Source organism: Fibroporia radiculosa (genome assembly GCF_000313525.1).
Source record: "Fibroporia radiculosa TFFH 294 genomic supercontigs, scaffold508, whole genome shotgun sequence".
Lineage (NCBI taxonomy): Eukaryota > Fungi > Basidiomycota > Agaricomycetes > Polyporales > Fibroporiaceae > Fibroporia > Fibroporia radiculosa.
In genome coordinates, this window is record NW_012133215.1 from 40,622 (window position 1) to 68,380 (window position 27,759).

Here is a 27,759-nt window from a genome sequence, read left to right on the forward strand (position 1 = left end):
GGTACAAATGAGAAGGGTATAGATACAACCGTAATGTATACTCCCAAGCTTGCTTGAACTCGTGTCCGCGGCACCAGTATTCAGTATTCAGTATTCAGTATTCAATATTCAATATTCAGGATTGGCGCAATCCGACCGTAGAGCAATGAAGAAGCATAAGGCAAATGAACGAACAAACGAGCGAACAATGGACGAGTAATGGCTGGATGGACGAATAAAACCCCTAGTAGCGCCGCACCGCACCGTTCTTCTCGTCGTCGAGATACTGCCCGATGGCGAGGATGTCCTGCCCCGCGCGGCGCAGGTAGCCCGCGAGGACACCCCTCTCCGCGTGCGGCAGCAGATCAGCAAGCTTGTCTACCTGCCGCTCAAAGTCGGGATCCGGGGGGCCAGGTGGCCGAGCAGTGTGCGACGTGCGCGCCTGTGGCTGCACCTGCGGCGGGGCGCCCTGCCCTCGCGCGCGGGCAAAGAGGGACGGTCGGCGCCCAGCAGCACTCTGGCGGCCCGGTGGCGGCGCGCTCGGCGCGGGGGGCGGCGGCGAGGGCTCCTTCGGGGACGGGCTGGCAGACGCGGAGAACGTCTGCGCGCGCTGTATCCGTCCGGGCACCGCGCGTGGACCCCCCGGGACTGTCGGCGCCGTGGCGGCCTGCAGCACAGCGGGGCGGGTCGTCGTGCTCGTCGTGGCATTGCGCTTGGATAGTACGCGAGACGGCGACACCGGCGAGCGATCCTTCTTCGTGCTCGTCTTCCTGCCGATGGACGAGAAGAAACCACCCCCGGAGTTCTTGTTCCCGGAGAGGGGCAAAAGCGACCGCGACGAGGTCATCAACAGCGTTGATGAGCGCGCCGGGCTTCTCGCCTGGGCCAACGATGGATAAGGGAGCGACGGGGGAGGGGTATTTGGGATGACGTCGATGGGCCGTGTCGACAGATCTGTCGCGCTGTATGCGTCGGGCCGCGTGGGGAATGTCTGCTCGGAGGCATTCGACCCGCGAGACGCGTGACGGGGCTGTGGCGCGTGCGGTTTACCAGACGGCGTTGCTGGTGTCACGGTCAGCTTCACTGCGCTCGACCGCGCTCTCGAAGTCGCTGTCAATTACAACGGGGTTGTCAATTCGTTTTGCTAACATGCGAATCACGCCCTACATACCCTGTCGCCGCTGCATCTGCACCCAATCCGCCAACCCACAATCATATGTGACCAGCTCGTTGATTCGCTCCGCATATCCAATCGAACGCGCAAGGGGATTCTTGCGGGCAACAATATCTTTGAATTCCATTGCGTCTGGCCAAGAAGATATTTCTCGTGGTGGACGTGGTCTTCGCGGTGGGGGGACTACAATCTGCGGTGACGGCGTTCGTGAATGTCGCGTAGAGGGTGGAGAGGGATTCTTCGCAGCAGATGATGTGAAAGATGGAGTTCGCGGCAACGCCGAAAACCGCTTGAGGTTCGTAAGGGCGCCTCTGAAGGGGTTGGTGCTCGTATTCGATCCAGAACCCGAGCCCGAACCTGATGCGTAAGGGTGCACTGATGGCAGTGGTTGCTCATTCGTGGGCGAGCCTCGAATGCTTTTTGGAGGCGGTGTAGGCGACAGCGCAGACACTGAGGACGCGGGCGATTTTGACGCGGAGAGATATGAGGCCCGGTCAGGTGCAACTTCACGACTAACCTCCTCCTGCCGGAGGCTGACCCAGCTATTTTCTCGTCGTAAGTCTATTGCCGACCTTACCGCATGGAGAGAGTGAGAGTGGTCGGTGGGAGGAGATGATACGCCACCAGTCTCGCTAGACGTGCTCTCCTCGTTGGGCGAAGCGCTTCTCGCCAACGAGGCTGAACCATCGTCAGCGGACACAGGTGTCCGTGAATCCTTGTCTCGACCACGAAGCATGACAGACTCGTCGGATGCGAGCGTAGGGGAGCCGATTACGGCCGACGGAGGATGCGCGCCTTCCCTGACGTGCATAGACTTTTTCGACAGTGATCGCGATGGTCTAGCAAGCCATAACGTTAGATGGCCATTGGTATCACAAAAAGCTGCTCACCCAGCGTCGTCGTGTATTTCCTCTCGGGTGCGCGACGAGTCTCTAGAAAGAGTGGGCACCGAGCGCTTGGGGGACATCGGAGGTGGCATTGAAGCCAACGCAGCGGAGACAGATTTTGGCAGCTGTAGCGCATCTCGGAGGGCATGTATATCTTGTCTAGGGCCGGCGGGTGGAACATGACCGAATGCTCGAGGAGGACGCGGTGGAGCGGGAGTAGCGGACGTAACACGGACGATTGGGTCGAATGCGGGCGGTGGAGGAAGAGGGCCAGCAGTAGCATGCAACTCGGGATCATAGTACCGAAATGGGGTTTCTGTGCGTGATGAACGGGAATGGTGATCATATGGAGCTTGCCTGGAGGCAAAGACGTCCCCAGGACTAGACACGCTGGAGGTTGCTATGTGAGAGGCGTCGCGAGGGGTGTCTCGTCGCATGAGGTTTGAGGAAATGCCTACGACTACGGGGCCAACAACTGGCTGAGAGATATCCTTGGACTCGCCAATTGCAGGCGTTACGACCTTGTGGTCGCGACCATCTGGATTTGGAGAGCGGAGGGTGGTTGATGCGGCGGTCTGTGGCTGAGTTGCATAGCTCGCTTGGGCGGCGCCAGGGGTCCTGCTTGCCGACGGCGACCGTGGATCGATGGCGGACTGAAAGGTGGGAACGTTCAGCGTCGTACCCTCTTCCCGCCCCCCTCGCTTCGACACTGATGGCACCCTCGTCACCCCCACAATCCCGACATCCCTCGATGACTTGTGCTGGTGCCGCGGCTTTGCGGAGTCTGCTGCCACGACTGCCTCGGACATCGAACGCTGGTGTGCGGCAGACTGTGCTTGCACGTTGGGCACAGTGCGGTCAGTGAGAGGCGCAGTGGACGGAGGTGTCAGATTTGTATATGTTCTCGGGGAAGCGTCGGGAGGTGCTACCAGCGCAAGGCCCTCGACATGCAGACCCCGTCTAGCCAAAATGGTCGAGCCCAGCGATGCAGAGCCGCTCTCGATGGTAGGCGGCCTCTTGTTTTCGCTCCCTTTGCGAGTCAGTGATTGAGGGAGGGCTGAATCCAACTCAACAATCGCAACACGGCGTCTGTCCGCACCGCCCTCGGAGGGCACACTAGGCCGTCTGGTGTGGCCCGCGACCCCTGAGTCGGTGGCTGGCGCATACGGTCGGCTCTCAGCAATGGCATCAGGAGACTCTGAAGAGTACTCGGACGAGTTTGAGGTGGACGATGCTGTTCTCATGATTGATGGAGGACTACCAGCATCGGAGGCCAAGTAGGCACGCCCGGCATGTTCAGACTGGTAATAGGAGAGTATGTTGTCGGTGTCGCGGCGGACGACCTTTGGGCGTAGATGATGCGCTGAGGAAAAGAGGCGGAGTCTGTGAGATAACAGAGCGGGCGAAGACACGGGAAGCGGGACGTGCCTGCGGATGCGGTCTCAGTTCCGCAATCACTGTCTTCGGAAGAGAGCGGTCGGTGCACGCGCGACTGAGCTCTGGGGTCGTCGCCGACACTCAGCATGTCGAGCAGGGAGAGGGAAAGACGGAAAGCTGCATTCGTTGTGCTGCACCGCTCAGGTCGTCAGGCTCGCAACAGCGCCCGGCATGGTCGTCGACGCCGTCCACACTTCGCCGCCCTCGCCTACACGCTCACGTGTTCTCGCGCCCCAACGCGGTCGTCACTCGTTGCTCAGCTCTCGAGCCCGGCCTTTACCATCAACCATCACAAGAGGGCCTTTGCTGTGCTTCCGAGCTGTACCCTATTGATGCCTACCTCGTCGGGCTAAGACTCGGATGTCAAGACCTCAATGATTAATACTGAGTAAATTGGAAGAAGGAGAAAGAAATAGAGAAAGAGAAGGAAGAGGAAGAGGGCAAATGCTTGTGACTCCCTACCCTTGGCAAGTGACGTCGAAGGGAGATGCGCGGACCCTGGTTGCGCTTTGATCAACACCAATCAATATCACTGCCGATAGTAATCGTTTCCATAAGCGCTACACAACATCTCGCAATATACAAAGTACACAAGTCGACGCGACGTACAGACCGCCAACAACCACATCTGAATGGAAGGCGCGAATGCTGCACGGGCAGACGCTTACCACTCCATCTGCTTGACTTTCCGCTCGATAGCGACCGGAATTTTCGTTCCCTTGTATCCAAATCCGTCCAACCACGGCCAGTTCTCGCTCCTCCGCTTCTCAAACTCCTCGATACCACCCACCTTCTGCAGCGTCAGCGCAATATCGTCCAAGCCATTTAGCAAGCAGTGCCGGCGGAACGGGTCTACGGTGAAGGCAACCGTGGGCTTCCCGCCCGCGCGTCGAATCTCCTGCTTCTCGAGATCGACCTCGAGCTCCTGTCTTGCTTCAGCGTCCTCTGCCAGCGCACGACACTCAGCCTCTGAGAGCACGATCGGCAGCATGCCGTTCTGCATGCAGTTGTTGCGGAAGATATCTCCGAAGCTCGGCGCGATCACGACCAGGATACCAAAGTCCTTCCTGCCATGATACAAGCCGGTGAGTGATCAATTACCTGACAGATTCTGACCGTGACTCACAAAGCCCAGGGTGCGTGCTCACGCGAACTGCCGCAGCCAAAATTCGGGCCGTCGCACACGAGGATCTTCGATCGCGTGTACGGCTCCCGGTTGAGGATGAAGTCAGTCTTCTCGCCAGTCTGTGGGTGCCACCGCAGGGGGTAGAACAATGCATTTGCGAGGCCAGTACGCTTGAGCGTCTTCAAGAACTTCGAGGGAATGATCATATCCGTGTCGACGTTCTCGATATGCAGCGGCGTGACAATGCCCTTCACGATCTTCAACGGGGCAACACTTGAGGGCGCCTCCGCCGCAGGAAGGGGCTTGTCGGACGTGGACTGCGCAGTCTTAGCAGGTGCCTCGGGCTCCGGCGACGCAAGCACAGCGTCCGTCAAAAATTCCAGGGCATTTGCGAGCTTCAGCTTGGGACCCGACTCCGTTCCCGCAACAAGGTACTTGCGCACGTCTGTCAGCTTGCCTGTCATAGCTGCTGCCGCTGCCATCGCGGGGCTGACTAAGTGCGTGCGGCCACGAGGGCCCTGACGACCTTCGAAGTTACGGTTACTCGTACTCGCACACCGCTCCTCTGGCTCGAGCTTGTCCGGGTTCATCCCCAGGCACATCGAACAACCTGCCTCTCGCCAGTCAAAACCTGCGCGCTTGAAGACAGCGTCAAGGCCTTCGGCCTCTGCGTGTTGCTTCACCAGCCCCGAACCAGGCACAACCATTGCGACGACACCCTCGGCAACCTTGGCTTCCGGACCTGCTGCAAGGACGACCCGTGCTGCAGAGCGCAAGTCTTCGATGCGGCTGTTTGTGCACGACCCAATGAATACCTTATCGATCTTGATATCCTGCATCGGCGTGTTCGGCGTAAGGCCCATATATTTCAGCGACCGCTCGACGGCCTCGCGCTTTTTCTGATCTGCGAATTTGGCTGGGTCTGGCACTGCACCCGTGATCGCGACGACGTCCTGCGGCGAGGTGCCCCAGGTGACCGTCGGGAGAATGTCCTCGGCACGGATGTTCACCTCAATGTCGAACTTCGCGCCCTCGTCAGAGTGGAGGGTGCGCCAGTACGCCTCGGCACGGTCCCATGCCTCGCCCTTTGGCGTGAGGGGCCGGCCGCGTAGGTAGTTGAACGTCACCTCATCTGGTGCAATCATGCCTGCGCGAGCACCCCCCTCGATACTCATGTTGCACATGCTCATCCTGGCCTCCATGCTGAACCCGCGAATAACGCTCCCGGCGTACTCAACAACGCAGCCTGTGCCACCTGCTGTTCCGATGACACCGATTATATGCAGGATCACGTCTTTGGACGTGACACCCTCGAGTAGAGTGCCCTCCACGCTGATTCGCATGTTTTTGCCCTTCTTTTGGAGCAGTGTCTGGGTGGCCAGAACGTGCTCGACTTCCGAAGTTCCAATGCCGAATGCTAGAGAGCCGAACGCTCCATGTGCTAAGACAGATCTCAGCAGAAAGTATCTGTGATAACTGACCCGACATACTCGAAGTATGGGAGTCACCGCACACGCAAGTGATTCCAGGAAGCTGCGAAATTACTAAGCTGAGGTGTCTTCCGCACGAAACTGTCTTAACATACAGTGAAACCTTGTTCAGGCCCAATAACGTGTACAATTCCTAACAAGAACTAGGGTAAGAGGTATTCATGATCAATAATCGTAGGTCCCACCTTGTCGTCTGTCGGTCATTCCAAAGTATGTCAAACCGAACTCTTTAACATTCTCTTCTAGTGCTTGACATTGCGCCCTCGAATCCGGCTGCTCAATGAATGAATCTACCGAGGTAAAGTTTTTGCGGGAAACAGTGCTGAATATGGGTCAGCCCCCCGTCGACGCGTACTTCATGAAGCACTCACGGGATATTGTGATCCACGGTCGCGAGAGTGCAGTCGGGGCGACGAACGCCGCGGCCCGCGTTGCGTCTGGTCATGCTGTCAGTACGCGAGACATCGCGAGGCAATAAACGGGACGTACAATCCCTCGAATGCTTGAGGGCTGGTTACCTCGTGCACCAAGTGCCTGTAGCGCGAAATTAGACGTGTTAAAGCCACTGCGTTCGGCGCATACCTATCTATATAGATCAGAGCTAGCCCGTCATCCTGAACATCGCTATGATCGTTGACCTGTCAGTGTTATCCTGAATGTATTGTTCAGAGCAATGAGCGCGCACACTACGTGATCGTCCCAGATCTTGTCGTATAGGGTCCGAGGTTGCTGAACGGGTGCAGGCATGTTGGATTGTCTGTCTCTTGAGACAAAGGGCAGAACGTCGAGTAGAGATGGAGTTGGAGTGAGTCAGCGGAGGGGAATGACTCGGGAATGACTCGAGAGGAGGTGCGCGGGGAAATTGAATGTGGCGGCCCATCTTGCCTGCGTTCGGCCGACCCTCCCGCCGAGATCCGCAGCCCGATATTGAGCAGCTGGACCGGTCGTGTCCGGTTCGCCGCGCCGGCCTCGGCATCTGCCGTCATCATGCAACTGCACAGTTCTTCAGCCACCCGCCCTCGCACATTCCCAGGCTGGCGACGCAGTGAGCTCGCCACCGCGGTAAGTAGCCCATCCTCAAGACACATCCGACGCCATGGCCAAATCTAAGAAGTACGTCTTACAACTCGGCTGCTGTGCGCAAAAATCCCCACTGACGGCCCGATTTTTCTCTGTCCAGCCATACCAACCACAACCAAACCCGCAAGGCTCACCGCAATGGTATCAAGAACCCCAAGAGCCACAGGACACGGTCCATGAAGGGTGTACGTTCCTGGTTTCTCGACGGTTACTCGTACGCGGTACTCATGAACTTTTGGTTCTCCAGGTTGACCCCAAGGTATGTTGATCTCGCACCTTCAAAAGCTCTTCTCGCAAACCTCTGCTCGCAGTTCCGCCGCAACGCAAAGTATGCGCTGATCGGTTCAGTGCGTCCTATCCATGCCATATACTGGTTTCGCCTGGCTAACTTCCCTCCGTAGCGACAAGCGCGAAAGGAGGCAAAGGCAGAATCGTGATGTTGCCATCTGCAGCAACCGTCTTTCACCGTGCGCGCGATCCAGGGGGCGTTGAGATGTCGGAGCGGACCAGACTGCTCGTGGGCACGGCATACCGTCATGTAAACCATCGTTGTCTTCACCATGCATATATGCACCGCGGTATGCTTAGGACTGCTCTCCAGAAATGAAAAGCCCAAAAACACTCGATGCCGGCCTTGTTTGATCTGGTTGCAAAGTACAGGGATCATGACAATTGGATCCTATCGCTACATTTCGGTGATATTCGACAGCGGGGAGCGACACAAGCCAGCCTGTCACCGTTGCTCCTGAGATCGATTCTCGCTCGCGTTCTTCTGTTGCAATTGCAGCGCCGCTACCAGTCTCTGAGCCTGATTGCGATAAAGGCGTCAGTAAAGCGATCAGAGATCATGCCCATTGACGAGACTTACCGCAGCATCTTCCGGACGCAACGCGCCTTTTGCCATGTTGTGCTTGCCAGGTCTTAGGCGATGCCTCGGGGCAGGCGGGAGTTTGTTGGTGCCTTCCTGCGGAACAAGCAGTGCCTCGCATTCTTCGCGCGTGGCAATGTGTCCACCAAGGAGTGAGAAGAATTTGTGTCTGAGTACCGTCTTTATCCGCTCAAATGCGTGGGTCGAGTACCAACCGTCGCGCTCCTGCAAGAAAGTAAACGCTTCCTTCATAAAGTGTGCAAATCAAAGCTGGCAATGACGCTTACGTTACACGTCTCTCGGAGATCGTCTTCGTCTTCGATCATCTCCTTAAGCATCGGGTCGTGAATATCGCATAATTGGAACGCGGCAGTCTCTTTTTTGACAGTGAGTCCATCAAAGATATGCGACCTTGTGAAGATATGCTGTGAGTATCTACATATATTTCCGAAATGCAAGAATACCTCTTGTCCTCCTCTCTTCCCTGTGCGTCAATAACGCGGTTCATGGCGGTCTCCGTCCGGCCTTCTTGTCGTTTACTGACAACGGAAGGCCGGACGATGGGATGACTGGTGTTCCGAAAGTACAATCTCTGGAAACTGAGCCGATGACAATGTCAGGAGCGGCGAGCTAGTGCAGCATATAGCTATTCACAAACGTGCCCGACGGTCCTCCCGCGGGTCGTAACCAAGGCGGATTTGCGTGTCGCGCCAAGGTCCATCTTGGAAGACATACGAAACTAGTGGCAGGAGGACTTTGGAGCTGTGTCGAGAGGCAAAAGTCAGTGATGGTTCCATTCACTCAAGTGACACTGATCCAACTTGATAATCTCACGCATTTCAAACGGTGAAAACTGATTGAAAATTGCGGCTCTGGTCCAGATAGGGCGCTCCTGGAACAGCTGCAAACAGATGAAGATGTCAATTACAAGTATAAAAGGCCACGTTTCAAAAATGACTACCTCCTGCAATCGTTTCAGCAATGCTTGATTAGTTTTATCGCGCTGCTCCTCTACTGACGCGAACGGTTTGTCTGGAACCTTCTCGAGGTCAGTTTACGCACTTGACAAACGAGTGGAGACATACGGTCTTCTCTGCATAGGTGATTGAGACGGGACCATATCCCTTCCATCTCATTCTATTAACTAGCCGCTTCTTCTCCTCGCCAGTTTCCTCGTCTACATAGGTGGTAACAACCGACGCAGGATTGGCCTTAAAGCTATTGGACTCGATGTGAGTAGGTAGAGTAATATGCAATATTCGCGAGAGCAAGCATACTTGTAGTTTTGAGGGATTACTTGGCGACTGAATAAAGGGGGCGGGAAGAGGCGTAGGTTGCTCTTCAGGGTAGAGCCAGGGGGATCACTGATGCCCGCTGCATTGAGATCAGGGTCAATGTCCATTGCCGAAGGGTCTTTGGGGACATAATAGTCCTCTTTCTCCTGCGGAATTCTGAAATTCATGATACCCTCCACTGCAAACCAAAATTTGGGTCTGGCAACGGCGTGAATAGTAATATGACGCACCGTTCATAGACTGCATGGCGAGGCGGAGATCTGTTATAGGATCGTCCATGTCGGGCTGGTACTGGAAGTCTGCCATACCTTCCTGTACATGTTCATACGAATTCACTTCACTCAAAACACATGAAAGACCCACTTCTGAATCGCGCCGTTCTGGGAATGGTCCCAGTTGCCTCTACTGTATATTCACCTACCACACCACCCTCCGAGGACGACACTCCCTGCTTCTTTCTTTTACGCTTCACGACCTTGAGCAGGATATTATTTGTCGAAACCACATCGCCTGCAATAGGATGCGCAAAGGGATTGCCTGAGTGCAGGCGCAGTTCGAGAACGGATTCGGACTTGGTCGCGGCGCGTTTGAGCGCGTTTTCAACACTCCTCTGGCCTCCAAGACGTTCTATTGCGAGCGGAACGGATGTAGCCTTTACATATCCAGGGTACTCCACGGAGTAGAAGTGCGTAGATGGCAAGGGCCGCTCAGGTGCTGGTTCAACCAGTGAAGGTGGTAGCGTCGATGTCGATGGCCCAGAGTCTGCCATGTAGGACTGCTAAAGGTAGGCGAGATCAATGAGGAGTGCACTCAGGAGCCAAAGGAACAGCAGCTTGCCAGACTTGGAGCGTGCGGCGGGCGACTTCCTTATGCGGGATTGCGTCGGGATGGCCCATAGGTATCAGCGCTTAATGCGCCATTCGAGTTTGACGATTGGGACAACGCTTATGACGACAGCACATTCCTACTACGACGGTGCACACTTGTGTGAGAGATTCAAATTTGCCGAGTACCACGCTCATTCATATTCAGACGAGCAGAGCAAAGGTGTGCAAAAACATGAATGGTCGTGCGCGTACTTCCTGCAGGATAACTCCGATGTCGAACTGACCCTAGTACCACTTCACAAGCAAAAAGTACTTCAATGAGGCCAGCCATCGCGACTTTGAGTATTGGCAATTTACCGCCTTACCTTGTTCTCTTGTTATCCCCTCAAGTCCGAAGCGCATTTTTATCTCAACACACTCGCCACTCTGTGTCCATCGGAGATCTTTTGAAGTTTTCTATCTGGAGCTTCTAATCCAGGAGATTTACCTTCTGTTGCATTCATGCATCGTCGTTGGCGGCCCGATATGTTTTGTCATAGTCCGCAGTTCACCAAGCACATTTTCCTTTCTTCGAGCACTTTGCGAATCTCACCTTCAACATTTTTGCTTAAGGACCATCCTGCTCGCTGCAAGTTGATTGGCTTTCTGGGGCCGGTTGCACTTCGAGGAACACCCGATACATAAGATCTTCCAAAGCAAAGGTCAACGACCCTATGCACCACACTATCATTACCAAAGTCATCAGAGAAATCCAATTGTCTGGCAACCTTAGCATCAGCCATCCATTCGTACCTGCATGCCAGCATTGACTGCACTGAGTATTTACGACCTCAACCACATCGTGCTAAATTTTGCATTAACGTTCATGGCACAACCGCTCACTCCGAGCGCTGGTGCACGCCGCCCAGAACGGATGACGTTGTCCATCATAGAGAAGAACGTACACATCGAGGGCCTAGCAGTGTTCCTGGGCATACGCGCACGACTTGTATGTCCACTTAAGCAACTCGTTGTTCATGATAATGTAGTTCTTTGATCTAGAAACTGATGGCAGCCCGCTGACTTGCTCTCGAATACATACCGATCTATCCGCTACGAAGTCATTAAACGTTGAGAAGGTGGAATCCATACGCCATCGCTATATTCGAGGTCCAGTCATCAAATTGACTGTGGAGCCCTAGACTATGTTCCTTTGTAATTTAATCAAAGTTTTGTGGATGGGTCAGAAGGCAATCGAATGCAACACGGTATCCTAGCCTATCTGCACCGTTTCATTTATAGCACTGACTGACGCTGCTGTCTGGGCTCATATTCGCCTCAGGTAGCACAACAATGAACAAGTCAGTTTATCATCGCATGCGAATCAATACCAGCCGGACAACATTACTTCTTCAAATCACCGAAGAACTTCTGCATGGCCATCATCTGTCCCATCATTTCCTGAGGGATAATTCAATCACGCATCGCATATACTCTCACACAAAACGACGCACTTGTGGGTTTATACCGGCCTCCTGGAAAGCTGCTGTTAACTTCGTCGCCGCGTCTCTTACTTCTGGTTTCATGAACAGCCGTAGCAACTGAAGTTTCGAGGGCATCGTCTGCCCCTGGAGATCCAGACCTACGCGCAGAAATATTCAGAGCGTCTCTCACTGTGCACCTAGGTTCCGTGACGCACCTTCCTGCTCTAAGATGCCCTTGAGTTCCAGCACTAATTGTTGAAGTTCGGGCTTCTGCTGTAATATTCGTGCGAGCTTCTGCTGCGTCTCAAGAACGGCCTGAGCATTAGGTTCCTCGGAGGCGCATCGTCGAGGTGTTGTCGAGAATTCTGCATGCCGCAAGTCACGTTGTGGATGGCTCGGACTCCGCGAAACATGGAGAATAGTAAGATGGCACCGGAGGCTTTGAGCGGCAGCGATGCGGTACAGTGGAATGCGACAAATGGCGGACCTGAGCATTATGTCACTGAGAGTGTTGGTAGAGGTGGCAAGGAACGTCACGCCGAATCCGAGATTGCGGCAACCAAGCGTGGGAAACGACGCGCTACCGCGTTCTGAACGCGTCTCGCGTGTTTAACAACGTTGTCCATTGATTTATACGACAATGGAGGACGACTATTACTCCATCGAATCAATCCTCGCGGAAAATCAGAAGATTCAATGCAATTTCAAGATTGACATTCCCGACATGGGCCATCTTGACGGCGGCAACGAGCGCGACGTACGTCTCAATAAGCTCGTATTGGCGGAGACACCAACGCATTTGAGAATGTAGATGAAAGCATTGAGTAAGGCGCAAATTCCCATGTGGATGGCGTACATCCTCATCTACTCGTGAGCAGTGACCAAATTCAAGACACGCCTCATCTCACGCCATGAGCATCTAGCAATTACGCAGACTTCACCATTCCACCACCCTTCTCCGCTCGCGTGCGTAATGCGCTCAATGCGGAAGCACGTAGTGTGCGCCTCTCTAGCCTGGTTGGCCAAGGTGGGTTGTGGTATGGTTTTGGCAGGATGATCATGCGGCTGTGAGTCTATCTCGCCATGCATGAGCCTAGCAGCGTAACTTTTTTCCAGATTGAACGACGCTCCGGCTCAGGAGGTCTCAGACTTGCTTGTGAAGGCAAGTGTACCCCGAACCATTCCTTCAGACCTCACCCAATCGGAATCCTACAGAGTTTTCGAGCACGGCTGCCGGAAGTGATCGACCAAGCACAGCACTTTGCTGCTGTGCATGCCGCAGCTGCATCTGGAATTGGCGGAGGCGGAATTGGAAGCGATGAGGCAACAATGGCATTTCGAGAAGGGCTAGACGGAACAGAGCGAGAGCGTACGTCTGACATTCACCGTCTGTGATGCGCTGACTAACGTCTTTTATGGGGTGGATTAATTCAAGTGTTCGTATTGGCACAGGAAAGCTCTCGGCGAACGAAGCGGTGGTATGAGACGAGTGAACGCGGGAGGCGGTGAGGATGGATGAGAACCATGCATGATTCGCCGTATACAGTCGCATGTAAATTATATAAGTGTATTCAGTCGTCCTTTAGCCTTGATGCTTGTTTCTTCCCGCCCGCAGTCGCGGCTTGTCCCTCCTGCGCTGGAACATTCTGCAACTCGTGAACAAACCTGCATAGATATTTCTTCTGTCAGGAATCCATACTTCCCACACATGAGTAGGCTCACCACTTCACGCTTGCCCATAAACCAAGTTCAATCAAGATGAGCGCAAAGAAATGCAAATTTCCGCGCGTAACAGCTGCGAGAGCTAGCAAGACGACCAGCAGTGCACCAAACGCACCATCTACCACAAGAAGAAAGGTTGGGTGCAAAGACGAACCTGGCGTGAGGACGTTACTGAAGAAAGACGATGAGCTATCTACGGGTGACGGGCTGTTCATTCCGTTTGTGGCAGTCGAGGTCAGAGGTCCTGCTCAGCACAACCGTTTGGAATTGGGACTCGGAGTCGTCCGGCCTCGGAATTGAGATCGATCATGGTTACATGGTAGCCACGTGCCATCAGACACGAGCTTTCCTTCTGAACGACCACCATGCTCAATACACGCTTCCTCTTCATCAGTTTCCATATGAACAGGTCCAACTGGACAGCAGGAATAGTAACAAGCAGAAAAGAGTACGTAGAGCCGTACTAGAACACGAACGATACACAAACAGCACGCGAAAAGTCCTCGTCGCTAAAAAGTCCATCTTTAGTCTATGCATTGCATTGTATGTACTTGCCTCAACGAAGTTGGCACTCCACTAATGTTAAGAGCTCAGGAAGCCGGAGTCGTCGACCAGCCAAGAACGTCAATGGTACCATCTGCCGATGGTCCAACATACGTGTTTGGGCCACCGGGGAACGCGACGATGTCCGTGGACCCTGCTGCTGCCGTCGCTGCTGCTGGCGCGGCGCTACTCGTACCAGATATGTCCGCCAGTTGTATTGACATGGCTTGGGAGATTATAGCGCTCGCCTGAGATGGCGAGATCGTCTCGGTGAAGGTGCCAGTCATGACGGATGTCGTCTCGGTAGGGCTCAAAGACACAGTAACAGCTGTAGGGGTAGCGCTTGCAGTCGAAGAGCTACTAGAGACCGAACTCGTGGTAGCAGTGGAGGTACTCGTAGAGGTTGGGGACACACTAGAGATGCTGGACGTAGGTGACGTCCCGCTGACAGAAGTCGTCCCGCTGACAGAAGTCGTCCCGCTATTGGAAGTCGTCCCACTGGACGTACTGCTATCGGACACCGACCCTGAGACAGCAAGCTGCCCAAGCAGGTCGGGCTCCGCGTCGACAAAGAGCATCGCAGGGCCTGCAATCACCGTATTAGTGTTCTGTTCGCGGATGTCATTATCAATGGGCTGGTTGCCAGAAGTGATGAACAGCGCGACGGGCCCGTTGATGCCTTCAGGGACGACGCAGCTGTTATAAGGAAGCGAGACAGAGAAAGCTGCGCCTCCGACTATCATTTGACAGAATAGGCCCTGAAGAGAGGAATGCTGAGTTGTCGTAGGAAAACCAACTGCCAGAAACTTACGTCGGTTGAACTGTTCAAGGCTGTAGAGGCGAAGGATAGGGCTGTGCCAGGCACTGCAGGCGCTGTATTGGTGATGTCCAGAGTGGGGTTTGCTGGGGGAGTGTTTGAAATACATTCCACGGCACAGAGTCAAGAGACATACCGGTAATGGGAATATCACAACCAGAGATGAATGGACCAGCAACAGCCAGAACCTCGCTGGGGCTCAAAGCAATATCAAACGCTTGCGGGATGGACGTAGCATCGCTCAGCACATTCAGGACTGTCTGATGGCGGGCCTCCACAGACATAATCGATGCAGCAGCGGTGAGGAGCACAGGATCGGAAATCATGCTAGCGGCTCCTAAGTATGCTGACACTCCTAGGTTCTCGACAACTCGAGCGGTTGCTGCCATAGTTGATACATTGGTGAGTGCAGAAGAGAAATCGAACTGACACCCCGAAATAAGTTCTGCTCCGAGAGACTGTAAGGTTGACTGCATACAAAAAGTGTGAATGCACCGGGCAGTCGTTTCGAGCACGAGCACATACGTTTATGACGGAAAGATGTGTATCTTCGTCGCTCTGTATAGCTTCGAACTGCTGGATGGGAACTTGTGCATCCGAGAAACCAGCAGCCGTGAAGTCGGCGTTTTGAAACTTGGCTAGCGCTTGTGAATAAAACTCGCTCTCAAGCTGCTCCAACACGCCAGCAAACTCTGAACCGACTTGGGATCAAGACGCACTTCTCAAGCAGAGCCATTCAAGAACTCACGAAGCACTAGCACGTCCGTAGAGTTTGCTACCCGCTTCGTTACCGGGGCTCCATGAATCAAAAGAGGGACCGCAAGAGCGGCAATGATCGACAACGGGGAACGCATCGCGAGCTGTTTGTCGCTGCTACCAGTGAAATAAAAGCCTGCTGGAACTCCAGTTGGATGGAAAAGAACGAAGGTTGTCCAGGGGCGCTACCGGGCAGCCCAGATAGTGACTATGAGCGGTGATACATTTGGCGTGGTTCAACACAGTATCCACAGTCGAAATACATATCGCACATACCTGAAGCACTAAGAGAGAAAGAGAGAAGAGGAAAGAAGGGTGTGATGACGACCATTGCTACAGAGTCTTAAGTATAGAACTCGCCGCAGCTGCACACGGATATCTGATAGCTGTTACCACCATCCTGGGTTCCGACCCGAAATCGTGCAGGGCCATTGCCATGGAAACGCATGTCAGGTGCCTGGCCAGCTCGACTCGTACACCGACATCTTCGCCTTCGCCGATGCTCATTCTCATTCTCGAGCTCGAACGTCCACAAACCAACCTGTAAGCATAGGTATCTGTTGGCAATGTCACCAATTCGTATAACTCGGCAACACCCTTGTCGACAGGAAATTCACACAGTGGTTTTCACAGCCCAAGATTAGGACAACGAACATGCGCATCAGATATATCTCCAGAATGCCATCAGCTGGTGGCAGGTTAGCACCACATATATTGACAGCCTTTATGATCAACTTTGATGCATACTACACCAATTTGAGGGGTGTTGATCTAAAGATCTTGATGCGCCAGCCATCTCGAGACCATTGCCTGTGCTTCCGCAGGTTTATCAAATGGGACGTAGAGGGCACTGATATCAGTACCACCGCCGGATGCCATGATCAAAGTTGAACACTCATCATGTGTCCCGCTCCGACGACAGTAGCAAACGTCAGCATCCCCGCTTTCTTCGTTTCCCCCGCCTTCTTGCCGTCGACAATCCAGTCGCGCCACTCCTCCGCGCTGTATGCATCTCGTCCGAGCCATTCGAGCTTATCAACCCATAATTTGTTCGCGACCCAATTGCATTGCCAATCGTATGTCCCCGCATAAATGAGCATGCGGATGCCGCGTTCCAAGAGGTTGGCAACATAGTATTGGGAAGGGACGGCCCACTTGTCCATGTGTAAGTTGAAATTCGTTGCAACATCTCGATCACATCCGGTAAAGTTCCTGGGGGACTCGACGCCAAGGAGCTCGCGGATGGACGGTTGATTAAGGAAGTTCTTGATCGCAATCTGTTCATTGTAGCACAGCGAATCGCTCACACACATCTTGAGGAGATCGTTGTTATTAGTATACATGTTGAACGACGAGAACAACGTTACCTTGGAGATATCGTACACATTTCGTCCTAGGATATACAGGATAAACAATCGTCTAATACGACTATCATGGTGGACTTACCACTATCCCAATATCCCGTGCTCATCTCAGCATCGCAGAAATTGACGGCAGCCCGGCAATCCATGGAATCAAATTGGTCCACGCAGTTCTTCATCATTGCATCCTGACACCGGGGAAGCTGTTAAGTGTTGCAAGAAATTTGAGCATTTCGTGAATTTGCTCCAAGAAGACGCGAAAACGCACCGCCATCTTCATGCGTACGCACGTACTAATCGTCTGGAATGGCACTTCCAAAGCAGCAGTTCCGCATTCAATTTCGTATCGCCCGGGATAGAGGCTAATCCAAGTATAAGCCAACAGCTACACCTAACAACTGGAGAAAGCACGGACGTCGAGATGTCCGTGATCCCATTACCGATGAGAACACTCTGTAGATTAAGAGGTTCACGCCCTTCTGCCACTGCGATCGTATTTTGGTCATAGAGATAGCTAGCAAAAGCGGGAAGATAGCGTCCCTGAGAGTGAAATCGTATTGAGGTTGAGTATCTAATCAGAGTCGAAGTGAAAGCTAAGGATCACATACCGCGTACGATTCACCGGATAAATGTAAAGTCCGTCCAGCGAACTGAGGGAATGTCTCGAAGAAGATCGAGATAAACGCATGGACGTTCTTCGCCGCATCTTCTGTAGTCTCGATGGTCTCTCCGTAATCAGCATACGAGAAGCCCACGCCCACACTATCAGAAAGTATTTGTTTAAGGGCGTGCCATCAATCAAATTGCAATGTGGCATACGGTTGATCGAGGAAGAAAATGTTCGCCTCCGTGTTCCAAGAGTAGGGGTTCCACAGCGTACCATTTGGCGAAGATCCATCCATGTCGATGCTGCAGGGTCCTATTGGTGCCATCAGTCTATAGCTCCCTCTGTGATAGAGCACGGTCAAGCAAACCCAGTTCCATCAGTAAACCCGTAGCAGATGAACAGCCAGGTCCTATGCGTATAACAGGTCGGTTCACAACGTTCTTATATATAGATATAACTAACCTCCATTGATCCACATCATGACATCGTCTGCAAATAGAGCCGTTGTGTTACTAAAAGCGAGGGGAAATGCATATTCTCCCTCACCTTTGGCTGGATCACGCCTGCTCTCAAAAAAGTAGAAGAACATGTGCTTCGCCCCATAGTCAACGTCTAGATAACCAGTATAAACGCTAGTGCATTTGTTGACTCGTTAGATGAGAACACGGCCTCAACTGAATCATATTACTCACTTCACAGTGGGATCACAGAACGCGCTTTTCTTGACCCTGACTTGATGAGCCGGAAATTGGGGGAGATCCAAGACAGTGTACGCTTCGAAACCCAAAGAAGACAGCGAGGACGACTGTCGTGGCACGGGCACAACCTGCGATATCTTTTGAGAAATTCCAGCTGACGAGGACCGCGTCGCGTTGAAGGGTAGAACGCGTTGCACGTTCCCCGCGAGGCCTATTGTTGACAGACAGAGAATCCATATTCCTGAGGCAAGCAACATGTTCGTGAACGAGATGGGGAGTCACTGGAATGTGTCTCACTCTCCGTTCAGGTCCCAATCGCTCAAGTACTTTCCGCCCGTCGGCGGTCCGTCCGAGACTCCGAGTCGCAGAGATAGGCAGCCATCCTTTTTCTTAGGAAACTGATGTTCGCTATTTACCCCCGGGATCGAGGCGGAACGGCGATCCCGTTCGATTACTGCAGAGCATTATGCTCTGCATGTACCTTATGGTATGGAGTATAAGCTTGAAATTAAAATAATATTAGCCAAAGGGTCGTAGACTCGAGTCTCGAGATAAGGACGTGTGAGTCACGTGGAGAGAGAACGAAAGTATGGCTACCTAAACGGGAAGTCCGACCTGGGCGCTTGATCCGTCAAAAAGTTTGGGATATTTCGCACAAGCGTCCTCGTAGACTAGAATCTAGCAACCGGGCTTCATTTCCGTTAACTCGTCTGCGGAAAGAGCTTGAGAATTATGCTCGTTCTCTACGAAACGTCTCTGGGTTACTGTCTCTTCAAGCTCACGGATTCGGCGAAAATCTCGAGTGACGATGTTTGGCAGGATTTCGAGACACCGGAGAAAGCCAATAAACTGTATGTCTGCGTACCATATGCTTCCGGAACGAGAGCGAACTCAGATTTTTTGTTTCTCTACCGCTTGTATCTTCTCGTCACGGGCGTTGTAAACTAGCCTCAAACTCAAGTCTTTGCATCGGTTTACTTCTACTGCGACGGCAGTAGAGGATATTACTGCTCTGCAGGAGGGAAAACTTGGCAAAGGTCTCAAACAGTTTTTGTCAGATGAGATTATTGGAAAAGGGAAGGGAAAGGACACTCTAGCGGTCTTTGACGCGAAGCTTGGTGCGCTACTTTATCCATTACACTCTTGTCATTCGAAGTACTCAGCCGTGTGTTAATGTTTTATCAGCTCGCTCTATCAATAAGAAGCTTGGGATCAATGTCGTCGCAGACAGTTCAATGGATCTCTTTCGTGGAATACGCAGTCAATTAGCTGCGCTCCTGGACGGGTTGGATCCTAAAGACTTGGCGACTATGAGCTTGGGTCTCAGTCATTCATTATCGCGGTATGTCTCCGACGAACTTCGTCTGTATCAGTATATTCACGGTATACCTCAGCTTCAAGCTGAAATTCTCCCCTGACAAAGTCGACACTATGGTCGTACAAGCTATAGCATTGCTAGACGATCTCGACAAGGAAATTAACATCTATGCTATGCGTGTCAAAGTTGGTTGTACAAATTGTTGCCTGGTCGCCTTTCTTATTGGTTACATAGGAATGGTATGGTTGGCATTTCCCAGAACTCGCGAAAATCATCGTGGACAACCAAGCATATGCCAAGGTCATCAAGGCGATGGGTATGTTTACTCTCAACGAGACTTTCCTTGTGCCCCTTACAACCCCCTCCGTACTTCAGGATTCCGTACAAATGCCGCTACGACTGACTTTGCTGCAATCCTTCCTGAGGACCTCGAGGCTACTCTGAAGGCAGCAGCTGAAATCTCCATGGGCACAGAGATATCAGACTCTGATATTGCGCACATCAACTCTCTTTGTGATCAGGTTATTGCAATCACAGCATACCGAACGCAGCTCGCAGAATATCTTCGAAATCGCATGAATGCCATTGCACCTAACTTAACCGCTCTCGTTGGCGAGCTGGTTGGCGCTCGACTGATCAGCCATGCAGGCAGTCTGCTCAGCCTTGCCAAGCACCCCGCAAGTACTGTCCAGATCCTCGGTGCTGAGAAAGCACTGTTCCGAGCACTCAAAACAAAGCATGACACACCAAAATATGGTCTGATTTATCACGTACGTTGCATGTGATCAATATTTCAACTATATTGTTAAGTTGTGAGGTCCTCTGCAGGCATCTTTAATCGGACAAGCGCCACCAAAATTGAAGGGAAAGGTGGGACTACACCACAGCTAACCCAGTTTTCTCGAGTCTAAAAAAGGTGTATTACAGATGGCTCGTATGGTTGCTACGAAGGCTGCATTATCAATACGTGTTGACGCGCTCACTGACGCGGATGGCAAGTCGGAGTCGCAAGCCCCGTCAATAGGCCTCGAGAACCGCGCGAAGCTGGAGGCACGACTACGTAGCCTTGAGCAGCAGGGCGAGGCCTCCGGCCTAAGGTCAGCGATGTCTGGCCGGAATCAGCAGCGATTCCAAATGTCAGGGGAGACGAAGACGTATAATACTGCTGCGGATTCTGTTGATTTCGTCTCGACTCAGCGAGAACCTATGGAGCTGGCGGTGCAAGCAGTCATGGATGTGAAGGCTGAAAAAAAGAAGGCGAAGGAGGAGCGGAGGGCGAAAAAGAGGGCGGATAAGGAAGCCAAAACAGAGGAGCAAGATGAAGCAGACCATAAGATGGAAGTTGATGGTGAAGAGGAGAGCAAGGAGAAGAAACGGAAGCGGAGGGAGAGTGAAGCCAACGGTGACGGCGCCAAAGACTCGAAGGTCAGCAGAGTTGTGCTTACTTCTTACAGACTACTGATCGATTACCCCAGATCACCGAAGAGACGGAGGCAGAGCGCAAAGCAAAGAAAAAGGCTCGCAAAGCTGAGAAAGCTGCTTCTACCGCTGCCGAAGCTGAAGGCGAGTCGACAAAAAAGAAACGGAAGAAGTCCGAGGCATGACCTTTGCCACCGCCATCTCTGCAACTACTGCAGTCATTGTCATGTATATCATCGTAATATAGTCATGTTTGTTTGTTCCGTCTATGGTGCGTGTGTGTGTATTCGCTCAGGTGTTGCTCAGTGGTGAGTCACTTCGACAGACATTAGAGTTGAAGTCCGGAAAATTCAGACAGCTTGGTAGCCATAGTTTTCCTATTTCCCGTCGCCCTGCATGCTGTCTGGTTTGGTGTGTCTGATTGACCCATTTCGCGATTTGCCTAACGTCCACATCTTCTCCGTTCTCGCTGCTTGGAGGACTGATAAGATTATTGCCACTCAGTTTAGCACGTGAAGTTTGCGAGCAGCCCAGCTTTCCTCTATTCCCGCAGTCTGATGGCAATATGCCGTCACCAGGTTATCACAGCCAGCAAGTCCCTTCATGACCACACCGAATAATCATTATCTTCCTTCTTTATCATGCTTTGGGCCCTAGTCTGATAATTCCTGATTCCTCTATAGGCTCAGGCTATTGTAGAAGCTCACGTTGGCCGCCTGAGGCTTGGGTCACGGCTTCTGACGCAAAGAGACTCATCGGTGTTATGAGTACCGGAAGCAGGAGCAGCCAATCTCAACTACTACTTCATCTGTTGGCTGCGAATGCTCCTTGATGTCATGGTCACCACAATATCCGGAGGCGACAACATTCTCAGTGGTCCCCGTATGTGAGGACGCTTCGCTATCACCCGTTTCACTTGTCCTAGCCTTACCCGATGTTTCGTACTTCAATCTGTGTGACACCCCCTTCTCGGAGACACCACCGTGATTCCATGGCCGCTCACCCGCATGCCCATAACTGCGATTAGCTTGTGGGTCCGTGGGATGGGCCGATCTTAGGCACGTGGTGTGTCATTGGTGCCCGACCAGAGGGTTAAATGACGGTGGAACAACCAGTGAGCGAGCTCTAACATCATCTCATGTCCACGGGCCAGTCCACGCGACCTGGCGTCCTTGAAGAGCTTTATCAGCAGACAGATGCGTGCTTCTCGGAACTCACCTGTTTGGAAGAGGGGTGGAGAGATCGTCAGACTTTCCTAGAATCCCGGGGCTGTATGTTACGTTGGATTCCTTCGTGGAAAAGGTCTGGGACTCACGTTGTTTATTGCGAGGATTCATTGCACTTGCCGGTGAGTATGTTTGTCTTATCTAAGGTCTGCAGCTTACCACCTGTCCGTAGTAGCGATACAACCAGATGGATACAAAAAGAATTTCCGACGGACAACTTTTGTACATCAAGAGGGTGAAGACCGGCGAAGACGAATCTCGCATAGCCACAATGTTCTCAAAGTGGCCACTCCGTGAAGACCCCCGCAATCACTGTGTTCCGATTTTGGACCTATTCGAGGACGAAGATGATCCTTCTCATTCTTACATGGTCATGCCATACCTTCGGTGTATTGACGATCCCCCATTCGAGATGGTGGGAGATATTATGGATTTTGAAAACTAATTACTCGAGGTGAGCACGTTCGTATAGGAGTATCCAGGTTATCTTACTCAGAAGTATGTGTAGGGCCTCATATTCTTCCATGAACAAGGGGTTGCACATCGGTATGATCGTACGGCCACTCGCCGAAAGTTTTCACAAAAGTTTCAACAGTGATTGTGCGTACATGAATCTGATGATGGATGCAAACGCACTGTTCCCCTACAGCTTTCATCCAATTAAGTACAGCTGTCTTCCAGACGGGAACAATTCCACATGGGCCCGACCACGTTCTTCAGCTATTGTGCGGTACTACTATGTCGACTTTGGGATTTTCACATTCATACCGTGAGGTGTCCATACTAAACTTGTATTGGGCGATCAGTGTCAAGACAAGGAGCTTCCTGAGTTGTCTGCCGAAGACCCGTACGATCCTTTCAAAGTGAACATTTTTATCCTTGGAATTGTATTTCGCAGGGAATTGTACGATGTAAGCCATTCTTGCCAAGCGATCGAAATCAAGCTCTCACTGATGAGACTATCAGAAATACTCTAATGTCGGCTTCCTCGTGCCCCTCATTACCGCAATGATCCCCGCGCATCCTGCTCTGAGACCTGACGCAGCTGAAGCACTCGCCCCCAAGCAAATCCGGGGCAGTATTTGGAATGTTCATAAGTTCTGGAGACTTAGGGAGCGTCAACACCCGTTTTTGATGAATCACCTTCTCGATGCCGCGAGTTTGGCATGGCGACCGTAGGGTTCGGAATACGGTTGCTTTGATAAAAGCGATCCGTGAGGCCACCGTGTAGATGTACATTTCTATGCCGAGCATTACTCAACTTTGCACGGGCTACGCCTAGTGCAAACTCGAGCTCATGCTATTATCCGCTGACCCCGCGTCGTACATTCCAGAGATGGGTGGTATTGCAGCTACTTTTGCTACTTGCGCGCGTCTTCAGAGATGGACTTCGATGGATGCCATGAAGCCCATGTCCAGAAGAGCTAGCCTCAGATTTTAAGAATATTCCTGCTCGCGTAGTTGCCATCGACACCACATAGGATTGATCAACATGTACATCAATTAAGTTATTACAGTATTTTAAGAATGAGCTGAAATCTGTCTGAGTACATATATAGGATGCTGCATCTGCATCATAAGTAAAGGTTTACAAATTAGCTTATAGATGAAACTGGACCCATTCGTTTTACGCAGGAGAGTCTGTGATATGATCTCCCATGAATCTCTTCAGGAGACCATGACAAGTGTGTCCACTCACCGTCAAGCCGATTGAGGGCTATTACAGAACTCTCCGTCGCCGTGCATGCCGCTATAGTCGTACCTAAGATTGAGGCCACTGAGAAAAGCAGCTGACGATGCAATGATAAGAAAATACCCGCTGAACAACCTAACGCAGAGCCGGAAACACTTGGAATAGGGCTCAGAATATATCCCTCTGGGAACTCCATCGGATACTGGTGTGGGATCTCAGGGAGGTCTTGAGCTGTTCCAGAAAACAAGAGACTAGACACTCTGCCAACCATATTGCCTTTCATGGATGAGAAAAATTGCGAACCACAAAAGAAAAAGCACGGACCTAATGTTGACCTTGTAGGTTTTGTACTAGCCCACCGCCATTCGGGAGCTACCGTAGAACCGCGTTTTGCTGCCACAGTGGTTTTCTAGCATGCGTGGATACTACTGTTACACAGGTCACTAGATACGGCGTGAATATGCACACTTACAACAATGTCCTCGCGTACAATTGTAACGAGATCGCGGATGTCGTTCAAATTTGACTGTAAAGAGCTAAACATGGGATAATTGTAACGGGTCCATTTGGAGGCATCGATGGTATTAGCATCGAGAGTATTCAAGGTATCGATAGTTCTGAGCTTATAAATCAACAAAGAAACGCTATTTTCGCAAAAATGTGTCATACTTTTCGATGAAGTCCTCCAGGTGCTCAAAGAAGTCCGGTCGGTCAAGTTCGATTTGAGCACGCTCACACGGTCCGATGGAATCCACAAATTCCTCGATTTCCTTGACCATAGTCCTAGCATCCTTGATCTTCTGACCTGCAGATTGTGGGAGCATGTATTTTCCGAGGGGCGTCAATATTGTCACTCCTGCACCCCAAATACCAAGAACTATTGCCGCCTCATTAGCCTTCTGCCAAGCCACGCTATTCATATCTATCAACAAATGAGAAGGTGTATCGGGACGAGTAGCATAGGTGCTCATGTACGATCTCTCACCGTCACTAGGAACTGGAGGGGTTCTCGAGTCTTGACTCGATGTTCACGGGGGAGAGACTTGAGGAGTCCATCATCATTCGACGAATAGTATTTATAATGCGGATGCGGTAGGCATTACGGCGTAGGCAATGAGTTCGAGAGCAAACTGTCACCGACATGACAACTTTGGGCCTTACAACGGTAGAACAATACGACGTTGAAAGAAGTAGTCCGTTGTCAATTGGATGGGAAAGTCGCCAGATCTCACTGGACGAAAGCGGATTGGGCCGTTTGGGGCGCGTCTCGCGGTGGCCAAGCTCGGGCTCAGATTGGGCATTGTTTTCTGTCGGAGCTTGAAAGATGTCATTGTGGGTCCATATGATGTCCCGGGTCCTGGCTTGTCACCTGACTGCTCGTCCAACACCATTGTCCTTGGCCTCGTTACCGAAACCACATGAACTCGTCAATGCGAGATATCCTCATCCCATGTCTACGAAGCGGGCAGCATCATCAAGAGTTGAACTCTCGCCGTCCGAGAGACTGCAAAGATCTGACCAACTTTTCTCTAAGCTGACCAAGTGGGAGATACGATGGAGGGACCGACAATCCTTTCTTCAAACACGAGGATACATGTTGCGCCCACGATATCGCCCTGGTTGGAATCCATCCTGGAGAGGAAGCGGCCTACATCCGAGACTGTTTGAAGACTCTATAGCACTTCCGGTGCGTCCTTCGTTTTGTCATACTGAGGGGATCATTCACGACTTGTAGTTTCGTGAACACCTTATCGACGCCACTAGAATTTCTGACAGTCAACTTGTGTACATCAAGCGAGTGAAGACAGGCGACAATGAGTCTCGGATAGCCATAAATTTATCTGCGCCGTCTATTCGCGATGAGCCAGATAATCATTGTGTTCCTATACTCGACACATTTCAAGATATAGATGATGACCAAATTTCATATATTGTGATGCCTTTTCTCCGGCTTATCAGCAGACCACCTTGCGAAACAGTCGAAGATGTAGTGGATTTAGTCGATCAACTGCTTGAGGTGGGATTAGCTGCTACACGCTATGTTTTATATTGACAGCTCCTAGGGCCTTGTTTTTCTCCACAAACACGGTGTCGCGCATCGGTAAGTTTGACCTTTAATCTTAGAGTTGCATTGATGTTTGCTGTTAGAGATTGCTCTTATAAGAATATCATGATGGATGCAGCCTTACTATTCCCACAGGGTCACCACCCTGTCAGAGAAAACTACCTACCAGATGGATTGACGCCCACTTCTTCTCTTCCTCGTACTGGCATACCTATCAAGTATTATTATGTTGATTTTGGCATCTCCGTCCACATTCCACCCGATCAATTCCCTAAACTTGCACTAGGTGCATTTGGGCGAGACCAAGAAGTACCCGAGTTATCGACTGAAGTGCCCTACGATCCATTCAAAGTGGATATTTTTATCATTGGCAATGTCTTTCGCCGAGAGTTTCACGACGTGTGTCATTATCCTCATCCCACTGTATACACGTGCTCACAATTTAGAATAGAAAATCTCCAACATTGACTTCCTCGTACCTCTTATACAGTGCATGATACGCGTGGATCCTGCCTTGAGGCCCGGTGCTACAGAGACGCTCACCCAGTGGAAGAAGATCCGTAGTTCCATCTCAGGTCTCCACAGACAGTGGCGGCTGAGATTTCGCGACGAATCTCTCGTGTCCAAAGTCATTTCCGATACCACTTGTTTGGCAAAAGGTGTTGTATATGTCGGGCGGCGGGTGTTTGAGTGGACGGTCTCTATACAGGGATGAATGTATTTATTTAAGGTGGCTGAACTACCTCGGTGAGGAAATATGCTGGATTGTATCTATTGACCGTGCTTCGTCTGCTTCTATACTATAGTCGTAGGGAAAGTCTCGTGTAGGCGGAGTGCGCGGAGCGTTTAATGTGCGCTCGTAATGTGGATGTGATATGGCGGCGAGTTTAGGGGAAATCGTTTCGCGATTTCAAAAGCATGGCAAATCGAGGAGATGGTGAGCTTAGAGAGTTGGAGCTGACCGTTGTATTGTTCAAACAGATCGGTTCGGGGTCCTAGGCGCGAGTCATCGTCATGAGCATTGCGGAGGAGCTTGAATCCGAGATCACGGGAAACTCAGGTTGGCGAAAACACATTCCGCCCTGTTTAATGACAATTTACAATCTTTGTATTGTCCGGACCATTACATGACACATATCCGCTATGCATCGCGGGCAGTGCGATAAGGCGGTGAATACGTACCTTGAAATCATCTGGCAACAAGGACGTCGGTAGCGTACGTGACGCCCCAATCACACGACTTCGATACCTGATGGACGCGAAGCATTTGCGGTTGCAAAGATCTCACCCAAAATGGCCTTCGGGATGCTGGATTGAAAATATGCGACTTTTCCGTGGTTCTAGCGGATGTAATATTCACCCACTAAATTCGTGGATTTTTCTGAGGACCACGCCTTCTCGACATGCAGACTCGAAATTGCGGCGGTACTTAGCACTCACCGGCACATATGGCATGCACACGTGGAAACTCGGGTCAACCACGTAGCTAGAGCCACAGTGCCAGCGTGTTTTGAATCGATGGGAACGTGAATTAGAAGCTTACTTATGTGTAATATGTTTACAGCCCATAATAAGCACACAAAAAAGATACGTAGTAGTAGAATTGATATAGACAGACAAGCCAGCCGCTTCACAGTGAATGTCATCTGCCTTGTGTTCGTTTTGATCGGATCTCGCCCCTCCCAGCATGCGGTGATGGCGTTTGCGAACAAAGAACAATAAGATCATTTAATAAGATCACATTCTTGGCTCGGGAGCCACACAGCGAAGTCTCGCTAGGGCATCTTCAGACCCTCAAAGCTCATGGACAAAAGACAAGGATCGAGCATTACGTTTCTGGAATATAGCCGAGCGAGTATAAACTTCGAATCACTCACGCGGACGCTTTGAGCTGAGCACACAATTGAT

General features: G+C 51.7%; 12 protein-coding genes across 12 annotated transcripts; 5 read left to right on the plus strand and 7 right to left on the minus strand.

Annotated features, from left to right (window-relative positions):
* Window positions 1-223: 223 nt before the first annotated feature.
* FIBRA_01187 (uncharacterized protein) lies at window positions 224-6,840 on the minus strand (the record flags this gene model as incomplete). The annotated part of the gene is made up of 12 exons (XM_012323065.1): window positions 224-1,089; window positions 1,151-1,992; window positions 2,044-3,468; window positions 4,146-4,544; window positions 4,604-6,044; window positions 6,094-6,136; window positions 6,189-6,226; window positions 6,279-6,415; window positions 6,465-6,530; window positions 6,583-6,627; window positions 6,676-6,717; window positions 6,779-6,840. The coding sequence occupies 12 exons, from the start codon at window positions 6,838-6,840 to the stop codon at window positions 224-226; spliced, it is 5,406 nt and encodes a 1,801-aa protein (XP_012178455.1).
* Window positions 6,841-7,189: 349 nt separating this feature from the next.
* Window positions 7,190-7,610, plus strand: FIBRA_01188 (uncharacterized protein; the record flags this gene model as incomplete). The annotated part of the gene is made up of 5 exons (XM_012323066.1): window positions 7,190-7,206; window positions 7,274-7,358; window positions 7,421-7,432; window positions 7,485-7,520; window positions 7,575-7,610. The coding sequence occupies 5 exons, from the start codon at window positions 7,190-7,192 to the stop codon at window positions 7,608-7,610; spliced, it is 186 nt and encodes a 61-aa protein (XP_012178456.1).
* A 296-nt stretch (window positions 7,611-7,906) lies between these two features.
* Window positions 7,907-10,105, minus strand: FIBRA_01189 (uncharacterized protein; the record flags this gene model as incomplete). Its single annotated transcript, XM_012323067.1, has 11 exons — window positions 7,907-7,981; window positions 8,042-8,266; window positions 8,329-8,452; window positions 8,506-8,640; window positions 8,696-8,803; window positions 8,863-8,942; window positions 9,003-9,080; window positions 9,127-9,259; window positions 9,319-9,514; window positions 9,567-9,648; window positions 9,758-10,105. The coding sequence occupies 11 exons, from the start codon at window positions 10,103-10,105 to the stop codon at window positions 7,907-7,909; spliced, it is 1,584 nt and encodes a 527-aa protein (XP_012178457.1).
* A 1,441-nt stretch (window positions 10,106-11,546) lies between these two features.
* On the minus strand, window positions 11,547-12,039 carry FIBRA_01190 (uncharacterized protein; the record flags this gene model as incomplete). The annotated part of the gene is made up of 4 exons (XM_012323068.1): window positions 11,547-11,603; window positions 11,657-11,784; window positions 11,842-11,941; window positions 12,010-12,039. The coding sequence occupies 4 exons, from the start codon at window positions 12,037-12,039 to the stop codon at window positions 11,547-11,549; spliced, it is 315 nt and encodes a 104-aa protein (XP_012178458.1).
* A 227-nt stretch (window positions 12,040-12,266) lies between these two features.
* On the plus strand, window positions 12,267-12,697 carry FIBRA_01191 (uncharacterized protein; the record flags this gene model as incomplete). The annotated part of the gene is made up of 3 exons (XM_012323069.1): window positions 12,267-12,383; window positions 12,438-12,496; window positions 12,550-12,697. The coding sequence occupies 3 exons, from the start codon at window positions 12,267-12,269 to the stop codon at window positions 12,695-12,697; spliced, it is 324 nt and encodes a 107-aa protein (XP_012178459.1).
* A 500-nt stretch (window positions 12,698-13,197) lies between these two features.
* FIBRA_01192 (uncharacterized protein) lies at window positions 13,198-13,563 on the minus strand (the record flags this gene model as incomplete). Its single annotated transcript, XM_012323070.1, has 2 exons — window positions 13,198-13,291; window positions 13,349-13,563. The coding sequence occupies 2 exons, from the start codon at window positions 13,561-13,563 to the stop codon at window positions 13,198-13,200; spliced, it is 309 nt and encodes a 102-aa protein (XP_012178460.1).
* A 375-nt stretch (window positions 13,564-13,938) lies between these two features.
* On the minus strand, window positions 13,939-15,562 carry FIBRA_01193 (uncharacterized protein; the record flags this gene model as incomplete). The annotated part of the gene is made up of 5 exons (XM_012323071.1): window positions 13,939-14,649; window positions 14,703-14,794; window positions 14,845-15,178; window positions 15,234-15,400; window positions 15,457-15,562. 5 exons carry the CDS (start codon window positions 15,560-15,562, stop codon window positions 13,939-13,941), a joined length of 1,410 nt encoding a protein of 469 aa, XP_012178461.1.
* A 783-nt stretch (window positions 15,563-16,345) lies between these two features.
* Window positions 16,346-18,387, minus strand: FIBRA_01194 (uncharacterized protein; the record flags this gene model as incomplete). Its single annotated transcript, XM_012323072.1, has 9 exons — window positions 16,346-16,857; window positions 16,911-17,013; window positions 17,094-17,187; window positions 17,241-17,365; window positions 17,434-17,587; window positions 17,645-17,744; window positions 17,800-17,841; window positions 17,895-18,064; window positions 18,125-18,387. 9 exons carry the CDS (start codon window positions 18,385-18,387, stop codon window positions 16,346-16,348), a joined length of 1,563 nt encoding a protein of 520 aa, XP_012178462.1.
* Window positions 18,388-18,862: 475 nt separating this feature from the next.
* FIBRA_01195 (uncharacterized protein) lies at window positions 18,863-21,052 on the plus strand (the record flags this gene model as incomplete). Its single annotated transcript, XM_012323073.1, has 9 exons — window positions 18,863-18,981; window positions 19,079-19,248; window positions 19,316-19,472; window positions 19,525-19,633; window positions 19,683-19,764; window positions 19,824-20,218; window positions 20,277-20,318; window positions 20,376-20,873; window positions 20,924-21,052. 9 exons carry the CDS (start codon window positions 18,863-18,865, stop codon window positions 21,050-21,052), a joined length of 1,701 nt encoding a protein of 566 aa, XP_012178463.1.
* A 1,312-nt stretch (window positions 21,053-22,364) lies between these two features.
* FIBRA_01196 (uncharacterized protein) lies at window positions 22,365-23,272 on the plus strand (the record flags this gene model as incomplete). Its single annotated transcript, XM_012323074.1, has 3 exons — window positions 22,365-22,508; window positions 22,900-23,004; window positions 23,060-23,272. The coding sequence occupies 3 exons, from the start codon at window positions 22,365-22,367 to the stop codon at window positions 23,270-23,272; spliced, it is 462 nt and encodes a 153-aa protein (XP_012178464.1).
* A 448-nt stretch (window positions 23,273-23,720) lies between these two features.
* Window positions 23,721-24,757, minus strand: FIBRA_01197 (uncharacterized protein; the record flags this gene model as incomplete). Its single annotated transcript, XM_012323075.1, has 6 exons — window positions 23,721-23,734; window positions 23,793-23,855; window positions 23,910-24,062; window positions 24,111-24,195; window positions 24,259-24,403; window positions 24,456-24,757. The coding sequence occupies 6 exons, from the start codon at window positions 24,755-24,757 to the stop codon at window positions 23,721-23,723; spliced, it is 762 nt and encodes a 253-aa protein (XP_012178465.1).
* Window positions 24,758-25,236: 479 nt separating this feature from the next.
* On the plus strand, window positions 25,237-26,566 carry FIBRA_01198 (uncharacterized protein; the record flags this gene model as incomplete). Its single annotated transcript, XM_012323076.1, has 5 exons — window positions 25,237-25,473; window positions 25,522-25,803; window positions 25,850-25,887; window positions 25,935-26,250; window positions 26,303-26,566. 5 exons carry the CDS (start codon window positions 25,237-25,239, stop codon window positions 26,564-26,566), a joined length of 1,137 nt encoding a protein of 378 aa, XP_012178466.1.
* Window positions 26,567-27,759: the final 1,193 nt, after the last annotated feature.